Source organism: Oncorhynchus keta, chromosome 2 (genome assembly GCF_023373465.1).
Source record: "Oncorhynchus keta strain PuntledgeMale-10-30-2019 chromosome 2, Oket_V2, whole genome shotgun sequence".
NCBI classification, from domain to species: Eukaryota; Metazoa; Chordata; class Actinopteri; order Salmoniformes; family Salmonidae; genus Oncorhynchus; species Oncorhynchus keta.
In genome coordinates this window covers 29,787,799-29,811,196 of record NC_068422.1, presented here as the reverse complement: position 1 = coordinate 29,811,196, position 23,398 = coordinate 29,787,799, and the positions used below count along the sequence as shown (strand labels likewise).

Sequence of the window (23,398 nt, the reverse complement as noted above, 5' to 3'; positions counted from 1 at the left end):
CTCACTCCCTCACAGACACACACTCCTCTCCCCACAGTATACTCACTCCCTCACAGGCACACACCCCTCTCCCCACAGTATACTCACTCCCTCCCTCACAGACACACACCCCTCTCCCCACAGTATACTCACTCCCTCACAGACACACACCCCTCTCCCCACAGTATACTCACTCCCTCACAGACACACACCCCTCTCCCCACAGTATACTCACTCCCTCACAGACACACACTCCTCTCCCCACAGTATACTCACTCCCTCACAGACAAACCCCCCTCTCCCTCAGACACACACTCCTCTCCCCACAGTATACTCACCCCTCACAGACACACACCCCTCTCCCCACAGTATACTCACTCCCTCACAGACACACACCCCTCTCCCCACAGTATACTCACTCCCTCACAGACACACACCCCTCTCCCCACAGTATCCTCACTCCCTCACAGACACACACCCCTCTCCCCACAGTATACTCACTCCCTCACAGACACACACTCCTCTCCCTCACAGACACACACTCCTCTCCCCACAGTATACTCACTCCCTCACAGACACACACTCCTCTCCCCACAGTATACTCACTCCCTCACAGACACACACCCTCTCCCTCACAGACACACACTCCTCTCCCCACAGTATACTCACTCCCTCACAGACACACACCCCTCTCCCTCACAGACACACACTCCTCTCCCCACAGTATACTGACTCCCTCACAGACACACCCCTCTCCTCACAGTATACTCACTCTCTCACACACCCACAGTGACACACACTCTGTCACTCCCTCACAGACACACACGTCTCTCCCCACAGTATACTCACTCCCTCACAGACACACACCCCTCTCCCCACAGTATACTCACTCCCTCACAGACACACACCCCTCTCCCCACAGTATACTCACTTCCTCACAGACACACACCCCTCTCCCCACAGTATACTCACTCCCTCACAGACACACACCCCTATCCCCACAGTATACTCACTCCCTCACAGACACACACTCCTTTCCCCACAGTATACTCACTCCCTCACAGACACACACTCCTCTCCCCACAGTATACTCACTCCCTCACAGGCACACACCCCTCTCCCCACAGTATACTCACTCCCTCCCTCACAGACACACACCCCTCTCCCCACAGTATACTCACTCCCTCACAGACACACACTCCTCTCCCCACAGTATACTCACTCCCTCACAGACACACACCCCTCTCCCCACAGTATACTCACTCCCTCACAGACACACACTCCTCTCCCCACAGTATACTCACTCCCTCACAGACACACACCCCTCTCCCTCAGACACACACTCCTCTCCCCACAGTATACTCACTCCCTCACAGACACACACCCCTCTCCCCACAGTATACTCACTCCCTCACAGACACACACCCCTCTCCCCACAGTATACTCACTCCCTCACAGACACACACCCCTCTCCCCACAGTATACTCACTCCCTCACAGACACACACCCCTCTCCCCACAGTATCCTCACTCCCTCACAGACACACACCCCTCTCCCCACAGTATACTCACTCCCTCACAGACACACACTCCTCTCCCCACAGTATACTCACTCCCTCACAGACACACACCCTCTCCCTCACAGACACACACTCCTCTCCCCACAGTATACTCACTCCCCCACAGACACACACCCCTCTCCCTCACAGACACACACTCCTCTCCCCACAGTATACTGACTCCCTCACAGACACACACCTCTCCCCACAGTATACTCACTCCCTCACAGACACACACTCCTCTCCCCACAGTATACTCACTCCCTCTGAATGCCACGTTACATGAAAAACACACATAACTGCACACGGACACACACACATTCCACCCCCCATCTACACACACAATATCCCCCATATTCACTCTCTGGAAACAGAGTTACCAGGCAACGGTGCAGACCTTAGCGTCTCACTCTCTCTCACACACACCCACCCACAGTGACACACACTCTGTCACTCCCTCACAGACACACACCCCTCTCCCCACAGTATCCTCACTCCCTCACAGACACACACCCCTCTCCCCACAGTATACTCACTCCCTCACAGACACACACTCCTCTCCCCACAGTATACTCACTCCCTCACAGACACACACCCTCTCCCTCACAGACACACACTCCTCTCCCCACAGTATACTCACTCCCTCACAGACACACACCCCTCTCCCTCACAGACACACACTCCTCTCCCCACAGTATACTGACTCCCTCACAGACACACACCTCTCCCCACAGTATACTCACTCCCTCACAGACACACACTCCTCTCCCCACAGTATACTCACTCCCTCTGAATGCCACGTTACATGAAAAACACACATAACTGCACACGGACACACACACATTCCACCCCCCATCTACACACACAATATCCCCCATATTCACTCTCTGGAAACAGAGTTACCAGGCAACGGTGCAGACCTTAGCGTCTCACTCTCTCTCACACACACCCACCCACAGTGACACACACTCTGTCACTCCCTCACAGACACACACCCCTCTCCCCACAGTATACTCACTCCCTCACAGACACACACCCCTCTCCCCACAGTATACTCACTCCCTCACAGACACACACTCCTCTCCCCACAGTATACTCACTCTGTCTCCAGAAGCAGAGGCACCACTCGGCTGTAGAAACCTTCCCATCCCTGTAGGAATCGCAGGAGTTGAAGAAGGGTCGGATGCAGACCTCATACTTGTCCAGGTTAATGGCTGCCAGCTCGGCCTGGTCCAGATACAGATCACTGTTGGTGTCCAGCTTTGAGAACATCCAACCTATAGAGTCCTTACAGCTGGCCACCACGTTCCTGTCCATGACTACAGACAGAGATATGAGACACATATTAGAGAGAGACACACACACACAGTGAAAAGGGGGAGGGGAAATGAGTTATAATCTTCATATACAGATCAAATATTTATAACAGTGGTAAAATGTAAAATGTCACTAGATTGCAAAAGAAAGGAGAATGTCTTCACTGTTGCATCTGATACAGTATGTTGCTGGTCCTATTTTAATCTGACCTGATGCAGTGCTGGCCCTATAATAACTTAGCTGTCTCTTTTTTTTTCTTCTAATCTACTGTATTTGTTTACTTTATTGAGACATTTATGCAATGACATAGGGTGAGACAGACATGTGGGATAAGGAGATGAAAGGGTTGGAGAGGAATTTGAACCACCGTCTCTGGTGGGGAGAGGAGTTTACGTTACCTCTAGACCCCAGGCTCTGCATCGGATCTATATATAATAATAATAAATGCCATTTAGCAGACGCTTTTATCCAAAGCGACTTACAGTCATGTGTGCATACATTCTACGTATGGGTGGTCCCGGGAATCGAACCCACTACCCTGGCGTTACAAGCGCCATGCTCTACCAACTGAGCTACAGAAGGACCACATCTCTATCTCTTACCTGATCCAGTGTTAGCCACTGCTGGGTTGCTGCCTCCAGTTCTGCTGTTGTTCAGCTTGGCATTGCCCTGCAGCAGCTGGAACCAGTCCCTCAGCCTCTCCCCCAGATCAGAGAGGTCCTGCCCTGTACAACTCTCTGAGAGAGAGATTTACTTATGTAAATGAGATATTTCTGTATTTAAATTTCAATCAATTTGAAAACATTACAAAAACATGTTTTCACTTTGTCATTAAGGGGTATTCTGTGTAGATTGGTGAAAAAAGAAGATTGAATCAGTTTTGAAATCAGGCTGTAACACAACATAATGTGAAATAAGTCAAGTGGTATGAATACTTTCTGAAGGCACTATATGTTTGTGTGCTGTCCATGTAATTTACTATGAACTTTATTTAGGATGATGCATCGCCCAATCAGGTTTTTCTTTCTGAATCAAAAAGGGTCTTCGGTGGTGGGCATGGCAGGGGGGGTCAGCGCAGTTACATTATTGAGAAAATGTTTGCATCCCCCATCTGGGCAGTGTAGAGACATTTTTGCCATGCAGCTGCGAAAGAACTTTGTCGTTTTAAAGCAAATTTCCTATGATTCTACATATTCTGCATATTCTGCCATTTAGCAGTTGTAAAGCTATTTTCCTGAAATCCGATGCATTGTACCATGGCTAATACTGTGTTCTATTGATCAAACATAATAACATATTTTATACTGGTAAATGCATTTATTTTGTTATTTTCCCTGACTGTCTATCTTTTTATTTTGGTGGTTGTTTGTCCTCAAAGATTATATTACAAAAATATATATATAGGTCCATAATCTTTTCTACATACTTTATATCTGTTTTTAGTTGTTTAAGTTAACACTGAAAGTGTTTTTCCATCCCAAAAAAGAATTTCAACCCCCCCCCCAATAAATATATATAGTACATTCGGAAAGTATTCAGACCACTTGACTTTTTCCACATTTTGTTACATTACAGCCTTATTCTAAAATTGATTACATTAGTTTTTCCCTCATCAATCTACACACAATACCCCATAATGAAAAATAAAAAAATGATTTTTAGAAAACTTATTGTACATTTACATAAGCACTCAGACCCTTTACTCAGTACTTTGTTGAAGCACCTTTGACAGTGATTACAGCCTGAAGTCTTCTTGGGTATGATGCTACAAGCTTGGCACAACTGTATTTGGGGAGTTTCTCCCACTCTTCTCTGCAGATCCTCTCAAGCTGTTTCAGGTTGGATGGGGTGTGTTGCTGTACAGCTATTTTCAGGTCTCTCCAGAGATGCTCAATCTGGTTCAAGTCTGTGCTCTCGCTGGGCCACTCAAGGACATTCAGACACTTGTCCTGAAGCCACTCCTGCATTGTCTTGGCTGTGTGTTTAGGGTCGTTGTCCTGTTAGAAGGTGAAGCTTTACCCCAGTCTGAGGTCCTGAGGGCTCTGTTGCAGGTTTCATCAAGGATCTCTCTGTACTTTGGTCCATTCATCTTTCCCTCGACCCTGACTAGTCTCCCAGTCCCTGCCGCTGAAAAACATCCCCACAGCATGAAAGGCATTGGTGTTTATGGTTAGGTACAGTCGTCCAACGATTTAGCTTTTTTCGCAAATGCGCTTTTGTTAAATCATCCCCCAGCGTTGCATCGATTATATGCAACGCAGGACACGCTAGATAAACTAGTAATATTATCAACCATGTGTAGTTATAACTAGTGATTATGATTGATTGATAGTTTTTTATAAGATAAGTTTAATGCTAGCTAGCAACTTACCTTGGCTTCTACTGCATTCGCGTAAAAGGCAGGCTCCTCGTGCAGTGCAATGAGAGGCAGGTGGTTAGAGTGTTGGACTAGTTAACTGTAAGTTTGCAAGATTGTATCCCCTGAGCTGACAAGGTGAAAATCTGTAGTTTTGCTCCTGAACCCACCGTTCCTAGGCCGTCATTGAAAATAAGAATGTGTTCTTAACTTACTTGCCTAGTTAAATAAATCAGCAAAATCGGCTTCCAAAAATACTGATTTCCGATTGTTATGAAAACTTGAAATCGGCCCTAATTAAATCTGCCATTCCGATTAATCGTTCGACCTCTAGTTCTTGGTCACCTCCCTGACCAAGGCCCTTCTCACCCGATTTCTCAGTTTGGCCGGGCGTCCAGTTCTAGGAAGAGTCTCGGTGGTTCAAACTTCTTCCATTTAAGAATGATGGAGGCCACTGTGTTGTTCTTGGACTTTCAATGCTGCAGACATGTTTTGGTACCTCGACACAATCCTGTCTCGGAGCTCTACAGACAATTCCTTCGACCTCATGGCGTGGTTTTTCTCTGACATGCAATGTCAACTGTTGGACCTTATATATATAGACAGGTGTGGGACTTTCTAAATCATGTCCAATTAATTGAATTTACCACAGTTGAAACTGGGGTTGAAGATCACTGTCTTTATCAGACACGACACGGTACATAGGAATGAGAATCGATGCACCACGACGCGCTCAAGCCCAGGTTGAATAAAAGGGAGCAAAAGGTGCTCAACTGAGGAACGAAACGCTGCTCTGGTGTATTAGACACAACAGGGTGAATGTTTGTTTACAATCCCATTTGTATTCTCGGGTCAGATGTTGTCCACACGTGTAGTGGCCTCTCAGTGAAAAGTTCAAGTGATGTTAGAGATGTAAACTCACTGTAGCAGTAGCCGTCTGTCTCTCTCCTCTGTGGAGGTTCTGAGCTCTGCTGTCGACCACCTACCAATCAACATTGAGTACCCTGTGTTTTCTCTAATCTATCTGCCTGTGGCTGAATTCAAGAAAAAGTCATGACATCCAGGTTGCATCCCAAATTACACCCTATTCCCTATATGGTGCACTACTATGAGCCCTGGTCAAACATAGTACGCTATATACAGAATAGGGTGCCATTTGGAACATAGACTGAAATCATGTCCATGACCATTGTCTTGATTTGCAGCTCGAATAAAGTAGTGAGAATGAAATGGCTGAGTCCATTAGTACTGCTATATCTCTCCGAGTTTAATTAGTGGGTAATTATGACTTCCTGTAGAGGGCTGGAGAGTGGAGGAGGTAGAGGGGGAGAGAGCGATTGTCTTGCTGGAGTCCATTTTGTGTCCGTTGTATTTTACTATAATCAATAATTGAAATATCAAACGATGCTGTAGAAATTGTTGGAGCTCTCATCTTAATAATCTATTGATAGGCTTTCCTCTAAGGCTGGCATAATGAGGCAATGGAGAGAAGGAGAAGGAGAGAGAGAGAGAGAGAGAGAGAGAGAGAGAGAGAGAGAGAGAGAGAGAGAGAGAGAGAGAGAGAGAGAGAGAGAGAGAGAGAGAGAGAGAGAGAGAGAGAGAGAGAGAGAGAGAGAGAGAGAGAGAGAGAGAGAGAGAGAGAGAGATTTTGTCAGTGTGATGTCTCACTGTAGAGCCAGGCTGATCAGACACCATTTCAGGCCTCGTTCGTCTAAACCCAGAGAGGATAGACCACCAATCCCACTCAATACTGTCACACACAATGGCTGTGTTTACACAGATTTTTCTTCCGTAGACCTATCCTATCTTTTTTACTGACTGTCCACACAGAGTTTTACATTTGACCTATTACAGATTTGCTCACTCAAAAGATGTAGCATCTGAAATAGCATACAGATGCTATGCTCATTTATTGTCACTGTTCCTTTAAATGTTGAGGGTGTTGTCTTGGTAACGGTAGGTTATGTGCAACAAAAAAATATGCTTCATAGCAAAAAAATCTGATCTGAGAATCCAGACAGAAGTTACATGTGGAGGATCAGGTTTGTATCCGGATTTAAATCCACATATAGAGGTGTTATAAATTGTAAGTAAAAATATCAGATTCCGTGTGTTGTTTTGCTGTTTACACATTAGGAAAAGATCCGAGAGAGAGAGAGAGAGAGAGAGAGAGAGAGAGAGAGAGAGAGAGAGAGAGAGAGAGAGAGAGAGAGAGAGAGAGAGAGAGAGAGAGAGAGAGAGAGAGAGAGAGAGAGAGAGAGAGAGAGAGAGAGAGAGAGAGAGAGAGAGAGAGAGAGAGAGAGAGAGAGAGAGAGAGAGAGAGAGAGAGAGAGAGAGACATTGTATAGCATTGCAGTTTCGTGTGTGTGAGCATGTGTGTGCATTTGGGCGTGTGTGCACATTTGTGTGTTTGCATGTGCATCCTTACCATGCTTGACCTCTGTCTCTGTGATGGGCGCTGTGGTTGGACAGGGACAAAGACCTGAACACTTCATAGTCAGCTCCTTCCCTGTGAGGCACCCCTGCTGCTCCAGTTTACACTGCAACACACACATTTCTTACCAGGCTATGTTTCTCTGTGTTTTCTGGTGATTATCAGTGAATTAAAACACGGCTGTTGAGTTGTCTCTCCTGAATCTAGAACATGTACATAATGGTATAGATACTGTTAGAGGTGAACAGTGTCCAAAGATATACAACACAATGCCAAAGGGTCGTGATAAATAGCCTCAGAGGAACAGGAGGACCAGAGGGTTGTTGTGGTGAGGCATCTCTCGCATGTGTTTTTAGTGATTTATGCTTTGTCTTCTGGGACTGTCTCTGACCTTGTTGAGAAATGATATGTTGAAGAGGAAACAGGAAATGAAAAGACTCTATTCATCTAAAGGCTTGTTTCGGAGAGAGATTCAAATGAAGGTGTACAGTCAGTCGACAGTTACCTTTATGAATATTTCATCTGTATCTGGGATTGAAATCAATTCCCCCGTCACTATGTGTGTTGCTATACCTGTGACGCGTAGTTGTGTCCGTCAGAGCCACACACAGGAACAGAGGAGGAGATGGGGCAGGGCCGGCATCCTCCCTCAGGAGACCTCAGGGAAGGCTGCTTCAGTCTACAGAGCACACACGCACACACACACACACACACACACACACACACACACACACACACACACACACACACACACACACACACACACACACACACACACACACACACACACACACACACACACACACACACACACACACACACACACACACACACACACAGTGCTTGAGCAGGATGCTTCACCCAGTACACAGACGGAACAGAGGTTCTATAATGCTTACCATAGCTACAATAAAGTACTTCCCCCGTGAAACATTACAGTAAACTGAGTTGTATACATCCGTTTGTTTTGAATGAATTCCATCTCATAATAATACTATATATTTATATTGCATTTACTGAAAGCTTGTGCTGTTTTCTACCCGGTAACACATCCACAGACATGTCCTGAGGATCCTTCCTCGTATCATAACAACCACAGGGTATTTATAGAGCTAGAGTTAAACCTGGGAACGTACAGTAACTGTGCAGTACAGAACGCCTAGAGGTGTTTAATCATCTGTCTACAGCGCAGCAGAATCCTTCAACCTCAGGCTGTAATGAGGGAAAAGCACTTTTAGGGTGCTAACCATAGAAATAGACTCTCATTCTGTGACAGCATACTGTATCTAGTTCTTGAAGGCCACAGTGTGTGTGTGCTTGCGTTAGTATGTGTGTGTGTGTGTGTGTGTGTGTGTGTGTTTGCTTGCGTTAGTGTGTGTGTGTGTGTGTGTGTGTGTGTGTGTGTGTGTGTGTGTGTTTGCTTGCGTTAGTGTGTGTGTGTGTGTGTGTGTGTGTGTGTGTGTGTGTGTGTGTGTGTGTGTGTGTGTGTGTGTGTGTGTGTGTGTGTGTGTGTGCGCGTGCTTGCGTTAGTATGTGTGTGTGCGCTCACACATTTGTCTCTTTGAGTGCATGGCAAGTCAAATTCATCAACCATCTTCCTTGAGGGCTAGACACACTCACCTGTGCTCAAGCTTTTTGCGGTTGACACACACAGCCCTTTGGTATCCCTGGGCGATACACACCTTGTGTCGGCTACACTTCACCTTCTGACAGGGGTCCTTGGTGGTGTCAACATCTATGGACAGACAAGAAGATCAGACGATAGAAATCTCTTGGTGTTTCTCGCCTTCTCCCTCCCCTTTATCCATCTCATTTTCCGTGCCCTTTTCTGAGGAAACGAGAAGAGCAATCTTTCTTCCTACAGTATGTATGTTTCTCACCAGCTCTCTCTTCCTGTGACTATTCGGTTCTCTTTCACTCTTTGCTTGCCTCTTTCCATGCTTGGCGTAAACCTTCTGTGTCACGCCCTGGTCGAAGTATTTTGTGTTTATCTTCATTTATTTGGTCAGGCCAGATTGTGGCATGGGTTTTTGTATGTGGTGTGTTGGTATTGGGATTGTAGCTTAGTGGGGTGTTCTAGTTAAGTCTATGGCTGTCTGAAGTGGTTCTCAATCAGAGGCAGGTGTTTATCGTTGTCTCTGATTGGGAACCATATTTAGGCAGCCATGTTCTTTGAGTGTTTCGTGGGTGATTGTCCTTAGTCTGTGTTTATTTGCACCAGTATTAGGCTGTTTCGGTTTTTGTTACGTTTATAGCTTTGTAGTGTTTGTATTTAGATTTGTGTTGCTTCAGTTTAATAAACATGGATCGCAATCTACACGCTGCATTTTGGTCCGACTCTCCTTCACACCGAGAAAGCCGTAACATTCTGCTGTGACCACTTTCTCCATTTTCTTTCTTTCTTATTTATTTTACCTTTATTTTACTAAGCAAGTCAGTTAAGAACAAATTCTTATTTTCAATGACGGCCTAGGAACAGTGGGTTAACTGCCTTGTTCAGGGGCAGAATGACAGATTTGTACCTTGTCAGCTCGGGGGTTTGAACTTGTAACCTTCCGGTTACTAGTCCAACGCTCTAACCACTAGGCTACCCTGCCGACCCTCCTCCCCTCCTCCCCTCCCCTGTTCAACATGACTACTCATTCATTTGGCAAATAATGGCAATATTTACATGTCTGAAGGTGGAAGTCCACTTCCTCACATAGCCATTACAGTGACATGGACATCAACTTCACTACCCAGTAGATAAAGCCAATCAACAGGCCTTCCAGGTCCAGATGCTGTCAATTATAGGCCCCCTCTGTTCTTAGGTCTAGGGGGAGGACCTTCAAGGGACTGTGCTCTTTCAATGGGTCTGTTCCAGGTGGTGTTGCTCTTGTGTTCTGACGTGTCAGTTAGCATGTGGTTCAATGCTAAAACCATGCATTTAACACTTCCTCTGTAGTTGAGCATAGCATGTCGAGAGACTATACAGTATGTTATGTAGAGGAAGACCTAGGCGCAATTATGTTTTTTCTTCAAGGGGCCTAGATGGATTTTGTAGATTTTGTAGGTCTAGAATGGTATTTCTTCTACCTGTGGTGCTGTGAGGGGTAGCAACTTCCTATCCACGCCCTCACCTGCACCTGAAGCTAGAAGTAATCAGATAGGAGCGTGCCAGCTGGCTTGTGATGGAACCCAGCTGAATCTCATGGATTAAAAGACTTCCTCCAGCGATTTTTATACTTTTTCTGTTGAAAAGCGATATCCCAAGAATAAATACAGTAAAGTACACACACTAAAGGGTCAAAAAAAAATGTTTAAAGCAAAATAGTGTTTCTAAACACAACTGCAAACTTCAAGGAGTAGGGCATTCAAGGAGTTGGTCTGATGGGAATCCGTGACCCCCCCCCCCCCTGCTTGAAGAACAACAGAGGAGCAAAAGAGAACAAAAGAGGAAAGTCCCCTGGCATGGCTGAGGGAAGACATTTTGAGTTGGGTGGTGCTGCCAGAGGGGTGTAATAAAGGCCCATAATAAAGCATTGCATCTATAATTGAATTTGCGTAGTGGAATACAGTTGAGCAGACAAGTTTCTAGGATTTCCAATTTTTTTTTAAATGTGCAGGGTCTGGATTTTTTACATTTTTTTTACATGCTGGATAGATGAAATTAGCATAATCATTTTTAATACCACACAACTAACAGAAATGAGTGGCTACTCTGACAGTGACAAACAGAGCAATAGAAACGACCTGGTCTTGAATGCAAACAATAGTCCAGGCCAATTATGAGACAGATATAATCTCTAGAAACAACGGCTTGTGTGATGATACAAGCTCTCTAATCACGTTGAAACACCCTTCTCCATTCATGCCTGCCAAGTATAAACATTTACATTTCTATAAACTCCATTACTGCTGTTGCATTAAACGCATGAGTGCACCATTTGTTTGTGCTGTGAACGGTGTAGGAGCCAAATAAGTTCAATTGGTCCAATTATTCCAGTTCATGATGAATTTCAGTTGTATGTGTGTTTGCCACTAATCCCCTGTCAAGCGTGTGTGACCCCTCTACAGGCCAATGGAGAAAACTGTTAAAAGGAATACATGCACATCTATCACTCCAGTGTTTAATTGATCAATTGTCATTATTTCGCCACTATGGCCTATTTATTGCCTTTACCTCTCTAATCTTACTTCCTTCTCTCACACTGTACATAGACTATTATATTGTGTTATTGACTGTACGTTTGTTTATCCCATGTGTAACTCTGTTGTTGTTTGTGTCGCAATGCTTTGCTTTATCTTGGCCAGGTCGCAGTTGTAAATGAGAATTGATTCTCAACTGTTCTACATGGTTAAATAAAGGTTAAATAAAAAATAAAAATGCTCCAAGGCCTACTGGGAGTGACTGGAATGGCAGCACACAGTCTTTTGGCCATACCAGACTAGGGTTGAATAGCTTGAACCTGGTTGCCGAGATTTACCGCCCAAAACCACTCCCTTTTCCCGGGATAAATAACTGTGAGAAACCGGTAAATTATAATACATTATTTATATGAACAGCATGACATGAAAGGGAACTGTTACATTATATGCCATGTCTACATCTGGCTCCTCTACGGCCTTCTCTCTGCATGATGAATCATCAACGCTCAGGGTGCGGACAGACAGCCCATCTCAGTATGGAGCACAGTTCACAATGCATGTAGAGCTATCTCATCATGGTAACCTTTTTCCTTGTGACAGGTAGGCCTACATTTGCTGCAGCATAGCCTATTCTACAGTAATATAATGCATAATAAGCTTCTAATGTACAGCCTATGTCTCTTGCACAATACACACGCTGGCCTCTCTCCTTAGAAACGCTCCTTAGCGAGTCCTGTTATGTTTGTTTTTTTAACAAACAAACACTTGTTCTCAGTTGAAGCTGACGTTTATCTCAACGAGTAGCATCTCATAAAACAACAGAAATAGTACCACCAAATCACTTAGTCATTTCCGATAAAAAACATATAAACAAAATAGACTGTCCAATTGATGATACGAATCATGGATGCTATAATAGACAATCAGTGATCCCCATCCCTTTTAAACTAGGCATGAAAGGAAGTGATAAAGTGAAGGTGAACAGGTCTAGAGCGCACACTTAGAGGGTTCAGAGCGGGTGCTGCAGCAACAACAACAGGTGCCTGTGGGGCTGGTTCTTGTACTTCAGCTAGGGCCAAGGGAACGTCTGCCACCGGTAGTGAACCACTCAAGGTGGCATCAATGGCAGAGTGGGGACATGCAGGAGGTGGCACCTTCCTCAGTCGGCTGGCATGCCAGCGAGAGCCATCAGTCAGTTGAAATGTTGCTGGGCCCAGCTGCCGTCAAACATGACACGGTGTTGACAAGAAGGTGCAGAGTAGCTCTATAGTGCAGCAGAGTTTGCGACAAGGACTCTGAGCAACCCTGAGCTAGGTGAGCCCTCAGTCCATTTTCCAGGGTTTGATTGAACCTCTTCCTGGGGAAGGTAGTAAGCTGTTCTGATTTGCTTGATCCCCTTGCTTTGGATGTTGTTGCTGACCTCGGCCGTGACCAGCTGAGGGGTCAGTGTCCGTGTTCAGAGTCGCAGGCAGTCTCCAGATAGAAAAGAGCATATCCAGGAAGTTTATAACGGCCCCTGATGTGACAGAACCCATGGGTGTGACCTCTGGCCATTTTGAATGTAGGTCATATGCAACCACCAGGAAGCATTGGTGATGTGGCACATTGTAGAGATCACCGCAGATGTCCAGTTGGATATGTTCCCATGGACGGGAGGGCCAGGCCAGTGTCTGCAGTGGTGGTGGCAGAGGTGGGCCTGTCTTTCCACTGACAAGGCATGAAGCACAGTCACGTACTAGCCCTTTGATATCATGATCGATGCCAGGCCACCATACCAGGTCCCGGCAGCGCTGCTTTAGCTTCTCAATGCCAAGGTGGCCCTCATGAGCCGTGGCCAACACTTATCCTCTGAGGCTGCTTGGTATGACAGGGCAGTTTCCGTGACCCAGACATATGTCATTCCAGCATGACAGCTCATGTTCGAACTTGGCATATGGTTGGAGTTCCGACGGGAGCTGTGCAGGCCAGCCATTGGATACTTATTCCTGTAAGATCGTGAAGGTGGGGTCGTTGGTTGATTCTTGGGTCAGCTCCTTGAGCGACACTGTATCTTGGAGAGGTGAGTATAGGAGCTGGATTAGGTCCTCCTCGGAGTTAACCTGGGCAGAGTCTGATTCCACATTGTCCCTGCCCGGCATAAACTGCAGATTAATGTTATACTGCTGGAGGCGGTCTGACCAGTGGTACATGCAGAGGGGCTTGTGACCCGACCCTGAGGTAGACATCAAAGCTGTGAGGGCCTGGTGGCCGGTGTGTAAGGGTGAAAGAACGTCCGTACAGGTAAATGTGCCTGGTGGCCGGTATGTAAGGGTGAAAGAACGTCCGTACAGGTAAATGTGCTTGGTGGCCGTTATGTAAGGGTGAAAGAACGTCCGTACAGGTAAATGTGCCTGGTGGCCGGTATGTAAGGGTGAAAGAACGTCCGTACAGGTAAATGTGCCTGGTGGCCGGTATGTAAGGGTGAAAGAACGTCCGTACAGGTAAATGTGCCTGGTGGCCGGTATGTAAGGGTGAAAGAACGTCCGTACAGGTAAATGTGCCACCGCTAGCAGGCCCAGACACATGCTAGTGCCTCCCTCTCTCCAACAGAGTGGATTTATATTTCTGATTTCTATCAACATGTTAAATGTGCAACCAGAGGGAAAAAATTCTAGATCACCTATACTTCACACACAGAGACGCGTACAAAGCTCTCCCTCGCTCTCCATTTGGTAAACCCAACCACAATTCCATCATCCTGATTCCTGCATACAAGAACAAATTAAAGCAGGAAGCACCAGTGACTCGGTCTATAAAAAAGTGGTTAGATGAAGCAGATGCTAAACTACAGGACTGTCTTGCTATCACAGACTGGAACAAGTTCCGGGATTCTTCCGATGGCATTGAGGAGTACATCACAACAGTCACTGGCTTTATCAATAAGTGCATTGAGGACGTCATCCCCTCAGTGACTGTACGTACATACCCCAACCAGAAGCCATGGATTACAGACAACATTCGCACTGAGCTAAAGGGTAGAGCTGCCGCTTTCAAGGTGCGTGACTCTAACCCGGAAGCTTACAAGAAATCCCGCTATGCCCTGCGACGAACCATCAAAGAGGCAAAGCGTCAATACAGGGCTAAGATTGAATCATACTACACCGGCTCCGACGCTCGTCAGATGTGGCAGGGCTTGCAAACTATTACAGACTACAAAGGGAAGCACAGCCGCGAGCTGCCCAGTGACACGAGCCTACCAGACGAGCTAAATCACTTCTATGCTCGCTTCGAGGCAAGCAACACTGATGCATGCATGAGAGCATCATCTGTTCCGGACGACTGTGTGATCACGCTCTCCATAGCCGACGTGTGTAAGACCTTTAAACAGGTCAACATACACAAGGCTGCGGGGTCAGATGGATTACCAGGATGTGTGCTCTGGGCATGTGCTGACCAACTGGCAGGTGTCTTCACTGACATTTTCAACATGTCCCTGATTGAGTCTGTAATACCAACATGTTTCAAGCAGACCACCATAGTCCCTGTGCACAAGAACACAAAGGCAACCTGTCTAAATGACTACAGGCCCGTAGAACTCACGTCCGTAGCCATGAAGTGCTTTGAAAGGCTGGTAATGGCTCACATCAACACCATTATCCCAGAAACCCTAGACACACTCCAATTTGCATACTGCCCAAACAGATCCACAGATGATGCCATCTCTATTGCACTCCACACTGCCTTTTTTCCCACCTGGACAAAAGGAACACCTACGTGAGAATGCTATTCATTGACTACAGCTCAGCGTTCAACACCATAGCACCCTCAAACCTCATCACTAAACTAAGTATCCTGAGACAAAAGACCTCCCTCTGTAACTGGATCCTGGACAACCTGACGGGCCGCCCCCATGTGGTGAGGGTTGGTTGCAACACATCAGCCACGTTGATCCTCACCACTGGAGCCCCTCAGTGGTACGTGCTCAGTCCCCTCCTGTACTCCCTGTTCACCCACGACGGCATGGCCAGGCATGACTCCAACACCATCATTAAGTTTGCAGACGACACAACGCCTGATCACCGACAACGACGAGACAGCCTATAGGGAGTTAGTCAGAGACCTGGCCATGTGGTGCCAGAATTACAGCCTATCCCTCAACGTAACCAAGACTAAGGAGATGATTGTGGACTACAGGAAAAGGAGGACCGAGCATGCCCCCATTCTCTCACAGGGCTGTAGTGGAGCAGGTTGAGAGCTTCAAGTTCCGTGGTGTCCACATCAACAACAAACTAGAATGGTCTAAACACACCAAGACAGTCGTGAAGAGGGCACGACAAAGCCTATTCCCCCTCAGGAAACTAAAAAGATTTGGCATGGTTCCCCAGATGCTCAAAAGGTTCTACAGCTACAACATTGAGAGCATCCTGACCGGTTGCATCACTACCTGGTACGGCAACTGCTCGGCCTCCGACCGCAAGGTACTTCAGAGGGTAGTGCGTACGGCCCAGTACATAACAAGGGCTAAGCTGACTGCCATCTAGGACCTCTGGACCAGGCGGTGTCAGAGGAAGGCCCTAAAAATTGTCAAAGTCCCCAGCCACCCCAGTCATAGACTGTTCTCTCTATTACCGCATGGCAAGCGGTACCAGAGCGCCAAGTCTAGGACAAAAAGGCTTCTCAACAGTTTTTATCCCCAAACCATAAGACTCCTGAACAGGTAATCAAATGAGTACCCAGACTTATTTGCATTGTGTGCCCCCCCCCCCCACCCCTCTTTTACGCTGCTGCTACTCTCTGTTTATCACATATGCATAGTCACTTTAATTATACATTCATGTGCATACTACCTCAATTAGCCCGACCAACTGGTTCCCCCTCACATTGGCTACCTGGACTATCTGCATTGTGTCCCGCAACCCACCACCCCCTCTACTCTCTGTTTATCATATATGTACATACTACCTCAGTCAGCACGACTAACCGGTGCCTGTACATAGCCTCGCTACTGTTATTTTTCACTGTATTTTTACTGTTGTTTTTATTCATTTACTTTTCTGTTGTTCACCTAATACCTTTTTTTACTTAGAAATTGCACTGTTGGTTAGAGCCTGTAAGTAGCATTTCACTGTAAGGTTGTTGTTGTATCTGTATCTGTTGTATTCGGCGCAAGTGACAAATAAACTTTGATTTGATTTGAACAAAGTACTTCTGTTCGGTGGGGCGAGATGCACAAGCCACTGGTTTCTGAAGCTGAGAAAGAACCAATCTCACTGCTGCAGCTGACGTGTCACAGGTGACCAGAGTTGGGCTGGTGAGGTTAAAGTGGGCCAGGACAGAAGGTGGTCAGCAGTTCTTTGAGAGAGTGGACAGCCTGTGCACAGTTGGGTGTCCAGGCCCAGTACACCTCCTTCTTCAACAGCTGATGCTGAGGGGAAGTGATTGCCAAGTACTGGGGCAGGAAGTGCATGTAGGAACCCGTCATTCACAGAAATTAGGCAAGTTGTGTAGCAGATGTATGTTCTGGGACACGATGGATGGCTTCCACGTTTGACTGCAGCGACGAGAGACCTCAGGCTGACACACGGAACCCGACAAAGTCAGTCTCTGGCACTCAGAACAGGCATTTCTCAGTGTTGAGTGTGAGGTTGTGTTGACTGAGTGCTGCGAAGGCTGCTTGCAGATGTTTACCATTGACGACAATGTTGTCCAAGTAGACAGCCACTCCAGAGACCCCGGCAAGGATGGTGGTCATTATCTTCTGGAAACAGCTGAGGGCCAAACTGAGACCAAAAGGCATCCTTGTGTAGCGGAACACTCCGATATGAGTGACGAAGGCTGTCATGTTCCTACTCTCTAGGTGTTGGGGAACACCCCATTATGAGTGATGAAGGCTGTCATGTTCCTACTCTCTAGGTGTTGGGGAACACCCCATTATGAGTGATGAAGGCTGTCATGTTCCTACTCTCTAGGTGTTGGGGAACAACCCATTATGAGTGATGAAGGCTGTCAAGTTCCTACTCTCTGGGTGTAGGGGAACACCGCATTATGAGTGACGAAGGCTGTCAGGTTCCTACTCTCTGGGTGTCGGGGAACACCGCATTATGAGTGATGAAGGCTGGCAGGTTCCTACTCTCTGGGTGTCGGGGAACACCCCATTATGAGTGACGAAGGCTGGCAGGTTCCTACTCTCTGGGTGTAGGGGAACACCGCATTATGAGTGACGAAGGCTGTCAGGTTCCTACTCTCTAGGTGTCGGGGAACACCCCATTATGAGTGACGAAGGCTGTCAGGTTCCTACTCTCTGGGTGTAGGGGAACACCGCATTATGAGTGATGAAGGCTGGCAGGTTCCTACTCTCTGGGTGTCGGGGAACACCCCATTATGAGTGACGAAGGCTGGCAGGTTCCTACTCTCTGGGTGTCGGGGAACACCCCATTATGAGTGACGAAGGCTGGCAGGTTCCTACTCTCTGGGTGTAGGGGAACACCGCATTATGAGTGATGAAGGCTGTCAAGTTCCTACTCTCTGGGTGTAGGGGAACACCGCATTATGAGTGATGAAGGCTGTCAAGTTCCTACTCTCTGGGTGTAGGGGAACACCGCATTATGAGTGACGAAGGCTGTCAGGTTCCTACTCTCTGGGTGTAGGGGAACACCGCATTATGAGTGATGAAGGCTGTCAAGTTCCTACTCTCTGGGTGTAGGGGAACACCGCATTATGAGTGACGAAGGCTGGCAGGTTCCTACTCTCTGGGTGTAGGGGAACACCGCATTATGAGTGATGAAGGCTGTCAAGTTCCTACTCTCTGGGTGTAGGGGAACACCGCATTATGAGTGACGAAGGCTGTCAGGTTCCTACTCTCTGGGTGTAGGGGAACACCGCATTATGAGTGACGAAGGCTGTCAGGTTCCTACTCTCTGGGTGTAGGGGAACACCGCATTATGAGTGATGAAGGCTGTCAGGTTCCTACTCTCTGGGTGTAGGGGAACACCGCATTATGAGTGATGAAGGCTGTCAGGTTCCTACTCTCTGGGTGTAGGGGAACACCGCATTATGAGTGACGAAGGCTGTCAGGTTCCTACTCTCTGGGTGTAGGGGAACACTGCATTATGAGTGATGAAGGCTGTCAAGTTCCTACTCTCTGGGTGTAGGGGAACACCGCATTATGAGTGACGAAGGCTGTCAGGTTCCTACTCTCTGGGTGTAGGGGAACACCGCATTATGAGTGACGAAGGCTGTCAGGTTCCTACTCTCTGGGTGTAGGGGAACACCGCATTATGAGTGACGAAGGCTGTCAGGTTCCTACTCTCTGGGTGTAGGGGAACACCGCATTATGAGTGACGAAGGCTGTCAGGTTCCTACTCTCTGGGTGTAGGTGAACACCGCATTATGAGTGACGAAGGCTGTCAGGTTCCTACTCTCTGGGTGTAGGTGAACACCGCATTATGAGTGACGAAGGCTGTCAGGTTCCTACTCTCTAGGTGTCGGGGAACACCGCATTATGAGTGATGAAGGCTGTCAGGTTCCTACTCTCTGGGTGTAGGGGAACACCGCATTATGAGTGACGAAGGCTGTCAGGTTCCTACTCTCTGGGTGTAGGGGAACACCGCATTATGAGTGACGAAGGCTGTCAGGTTCCTACTCTCTGGGTGTAGGGGAACACTGCATTATGAGTGACGAAGGCTGTCAGGTTCCTACTCTCTGGGTGTAGGGGAACACCGCATTATGAGTGACGAAGGCTGTCAGGTTCCTACTCTCTGGGTGTAGGGGAACACCGCATTATGAGTGACGAAGGCTGTCAGGTTCCTACTCTCTGGGTGTCGGGGAACACTGCATTATGAGTGACGAAGGCTGTCAGGTTCCTACTCTCTGGGTGTAGGGGAACACTGCATTATGAGTGACGAAGGCTGTCAGGTTCCTACTCTCTGGGTGTAGGGGAACACCGCATTATGAGTGACGAAGGCTGTCAGGTTCCTACTCTCTGGGTGTAGGGGAACACCGCATTATGAGTGACGAAGGCTGTCAGGTTCCTACTCTCTGGGTGTAGGGGAACACCGCATTATGAGTGACGAAGGCTGTCAGGTCCCTACTCTCTGGGTGTAGGGGAACACCGCATTATGAGTGATGAAGGCTGTCAGGTTCCTACTCTCTGGGTGTCGGGGAACACCGCATTATGAGTGACGAAGGCTGTCAGGTTCCTACTCTCTGGGTGTCGGGGAACACCGCATTATGAGTGATGAAGGCTGTCAGGTTCCTACTCTCTGGGTGTAGGGGAACACTGCATTATGAGTGACGAAGGCTGTCAGGTCCCTACTCTCTAGGTGTCGGGGAACACCGCATTATGAGTGACGAAGGCTGTCAGGTCCCTACTCTCTGGGTGTCGGGGAACACTGCATTATGAGTGACGAAGGCTGTCAGGTCCCTACTCTCTAGGTGTCGGGGAACACCGCATTATGAGTGACGAAGGCTGTCAGGTCCCTACTCTCTAGGTGTCGGGGAACACCGCATTATGAGTGACGAAGGCTGTCAGGTTCCTACTCTCTAGGTGTCGGGGAACACCGCATTATGAGTGACGAAGGCTGTCAGGTCCCTACTCTCTAGGTGTCGGGGAACACCGCATTATGAGTGATGAAGGCTGTCAGGTTCCTACTCTCTGGGTGTCGGGGAACACCGCATTATGAGTGACGAAGGCTGTCAGGTCCCTACTCTCTGGGTGTCGGGGAACACTGCATTATGAGTGACGAAGGCTGTCAGGTCCCTACTCTCTGGGTGTCGGGGAACACTGCATTATGAGTGACGAAGGCTGTCAGGTCCCTACTCTCTAGGTGTCGGGGAACACCGCATTATGAGTGACGAAGGCTGTCAGGTCCCTACTCTCTGGGTGTAGGGGAACACCGCATTATGAGTGACGAAGGCTGTCAGGTCCCTACTCTCTGGGTGTAGGGGAACACCGCATTATGAGTGACGAAGGCTGTCAGGTCCCTACTCTCTGGGTGTAGGGGAACACCGCATTATGAGTGACGAAGGCTGTCAGGTCCCTACTCTCTAGGTGTCGGGGAACACTGCATTATGAGTGACGAAGGCTGTCAGGTCCCTACTCTCTGGGTGTAGGGGAACACCGCATTATGAGTGACGAAGGCTGTCAGGTCCCTACTCTCTGGGTGTCGGGGAACACTGCATTATGAGTGACGAAGGCTGTCAGGTTCCTACTCTCTAGGTGTCGGGGAACACCGCATTATGAGTGACGAAGGCTGGCAGGTTCCTACTCTCTGGGTGTAGGGGAACACCGCATTATGAGTGACGAAGGCTGTCAGGTTCCTACTCTCTAGGTGTCGGGGAACACCGCATTATGAGTGACGAAGGCTGGCAGGTTCCTACTCTCTGGGTGTAGGGGAACACCGCATTATGAGTGACGAAGGCTGTAAGGTTCCTACTCTCTGGGTGTCGGGGAACACCGCATTATGAGTGAAGAAGTCTGTCAGGTTCCTACTCTCTGGGTGTAGGGGAACACCGCATTATGAGTGATGAAGGCTGTCAGGTTCCTACTCTCTAGGTGTCGGGGAACACCGCATTATGAGTGACGAAGGCTGTCAGGTTCCTACTCTCTAGGTGTCGGGGAACACCGCATTATGAGTGACGAAGGCTGTCAGGTTCCTACTCTCTAGGTGTCGGGGAACACCGCATTATGAGTGACGAAGGCTGTCAGGTTCCTACTCTCTAGGTGTCGGGGAACACCCCATTATGAGTGACGAAGGCTGTCATGTTCCTACTCTCTGGGTGTCGGGGAACACCGCATTATGAGTGATGAAGGCTGTCAGGTTCCTACTCTCTAGGTGTCGGGGAACACCGCATTATGAGTGACGAAGGCTGTCAGGTTCCTACTCTCTAGGTGTCGGGGAACACCGCATTATGAGTGACGAAGGCTGTCAGGTTCCTACTCTCTAGGTGTCGGGGAACACCGCATTATGAGTGATGAAGGCTGTCAGGTTCCTACTCTCTGGGTGTCGGGGAACACCGCATTATGAGTGACGAAGGCTGTCAGGTTCCTACTCTCTGGGTGTAGGGGAACACCGCATTATGAGTGACGAAGGCTGTCAGGTGCCTACTCTGGGTGTAGGTGAACTTGGATGTAGCCCTTGCAAAGATCCAGATTTGTGAAGACCGTTGACCCGTAGAAGTGAGTGGTCAGTTCCTCCATAGTCAGCAGTGGGTACCGATCAGGAATGATGGCCTTGTTGGCCAGATCCAAGCAGACCCGCAGCTCTCCCGACTTCTTTTTAGCAATGACCAAGTTGGACACCCATGGGGAGGCATCCACCGGTTCGATGAATCTACCCTCCAGCTGCTTCTGTAGATCCTTAGTGACCTCCTCATATATACAGCCAGTGGAATATGGCGTAGAAGTTGAATGACTGGAGTCACCGTAGGGTCGAGAAAGGGCTTATGTGTGAACGCTGTCAGGGCACCTACGCCATTGAAGAGGGTGGGTCATTGCTCTTTCCAACAGAGAGAATCTCAAGCTGGTGAACAGGTCTAAATTTAAGATATTAGTGCCATGTGATGTGGAAGGGGAACTGTGAAGGACTTGTTGCCATACTGCACAGGTGAGTACATAAAGCCGATAACATCAATCACAGAGCACCCATATCCGTACAGGCTAAGGCTGGGTGGCTGGAGTGGTATGTGGGACAAGAACCGCTCGTAGGTAGCCATGTTGAAGAGCGACACCTTTGCTCCTGTGTCTAGCACGAGAGGAATGCAGGAGTCACCCAGGTATACAGCACAGGTGGAAAACACAGCTGGGTTTGAGCCAACAGTATGACTGACAGCAGGTGGTGTGTCCATGGAGCGTGAGCGTTGGAGCTGACCTACACCACTTTGCAAAATGGTTTGGCCTCTGACATCATCTACAAGTCTGTCCACGAGCAGGGCAGTCATGGGCACGTGAATTGTGTCTATTGGAACCACAGTTGGCACACTGTTGACGCCCTTGGGTACTCATCAACTGCACTGAGGCACTCATGTCTGAGTGACATCCACAGTCTGAGCACTGAGACTGCTGCACAGCTTGACCATGGAAGCACGTGCCTGTGCCTCAGAGATCTTAGTTGCACAGTGAGCTGCTGATTCCACTTGGGAAGCTATGGCTACAGCTTTTACTAAAGTCAGATCATCATCTTCAAGGAGAAGCACGACTGAGCTGGAGGTTCTTTCAATTAACTGGTCCCTGATCATTTCATCTTTAAGATAAACAAACTGACATGACTGCGCTTGCCCTTTAAGGTCACCGTCTCACCCAAACGCTGTGCGCACTACCAAAAATGAAGAACACTCTGTTTCTTTGCTAAATGTCCATCCAAAAGTTCAACAGCTAATAGAACTCACAGGTAGTTTGAAAGGAGAGCGAACGCGTGATGGCGGTAGGCTATAGCAGTTACTTATTCAGACCCATAACCATTCTTCTTGAAGAGAAGTGAAAGCCTTCTGCATCTAATTCTAGTCCAATATTATTAAAGGATATCATTAGAATGATGAAAATAAGGACAAGGAAACGTATTTCATTTAACTGCTGAAAGTGAGGAAGGAATGAAGCCACACTAGAGAGAGAAAGAGGAGGTAGGATGATAACATTATAGGGGAAATACAA

The 23,398-nt window shown here is 47.8% G+C and overlaps 1 protein-coding gene across 1 annotated transcript in view; it reads right to left on the bottom strand.

Moving 5' to 3' along the window:
* LOC118361153 (testican-2-like) overlaps positions 1–23,398 on the bottom strand; it is an 85,400-nt gene that overhangs the window by 12,267 nt on the left and 49,735 nt on the right. Inside the window, exons 3-7 of the mRNA XM_052474993.1 lie at positions 9,265–9,379; positions 8,218–8,323; positions 7,639–7,750; positions 3,457–3,591; positions 2,638–2,856 (exon numbers count right to left, since the gene is read on the bottom strand). Of these exons, the coding sequence (XP_052330953.1) occupies positions 2,638–2,856; positions 3,457–3,591; positions 7,639–7,750; positions 8,218–8,323; positions 9,265–9,379 (687 nt within the window). The remainder of the gene's footprint in view (positions 1–2,637; positions 2,857–3,456; positions 3,592–7,638; positions 7,751–8,217; positions 8,324–9,264; positions 9,380–23,398) is intronic.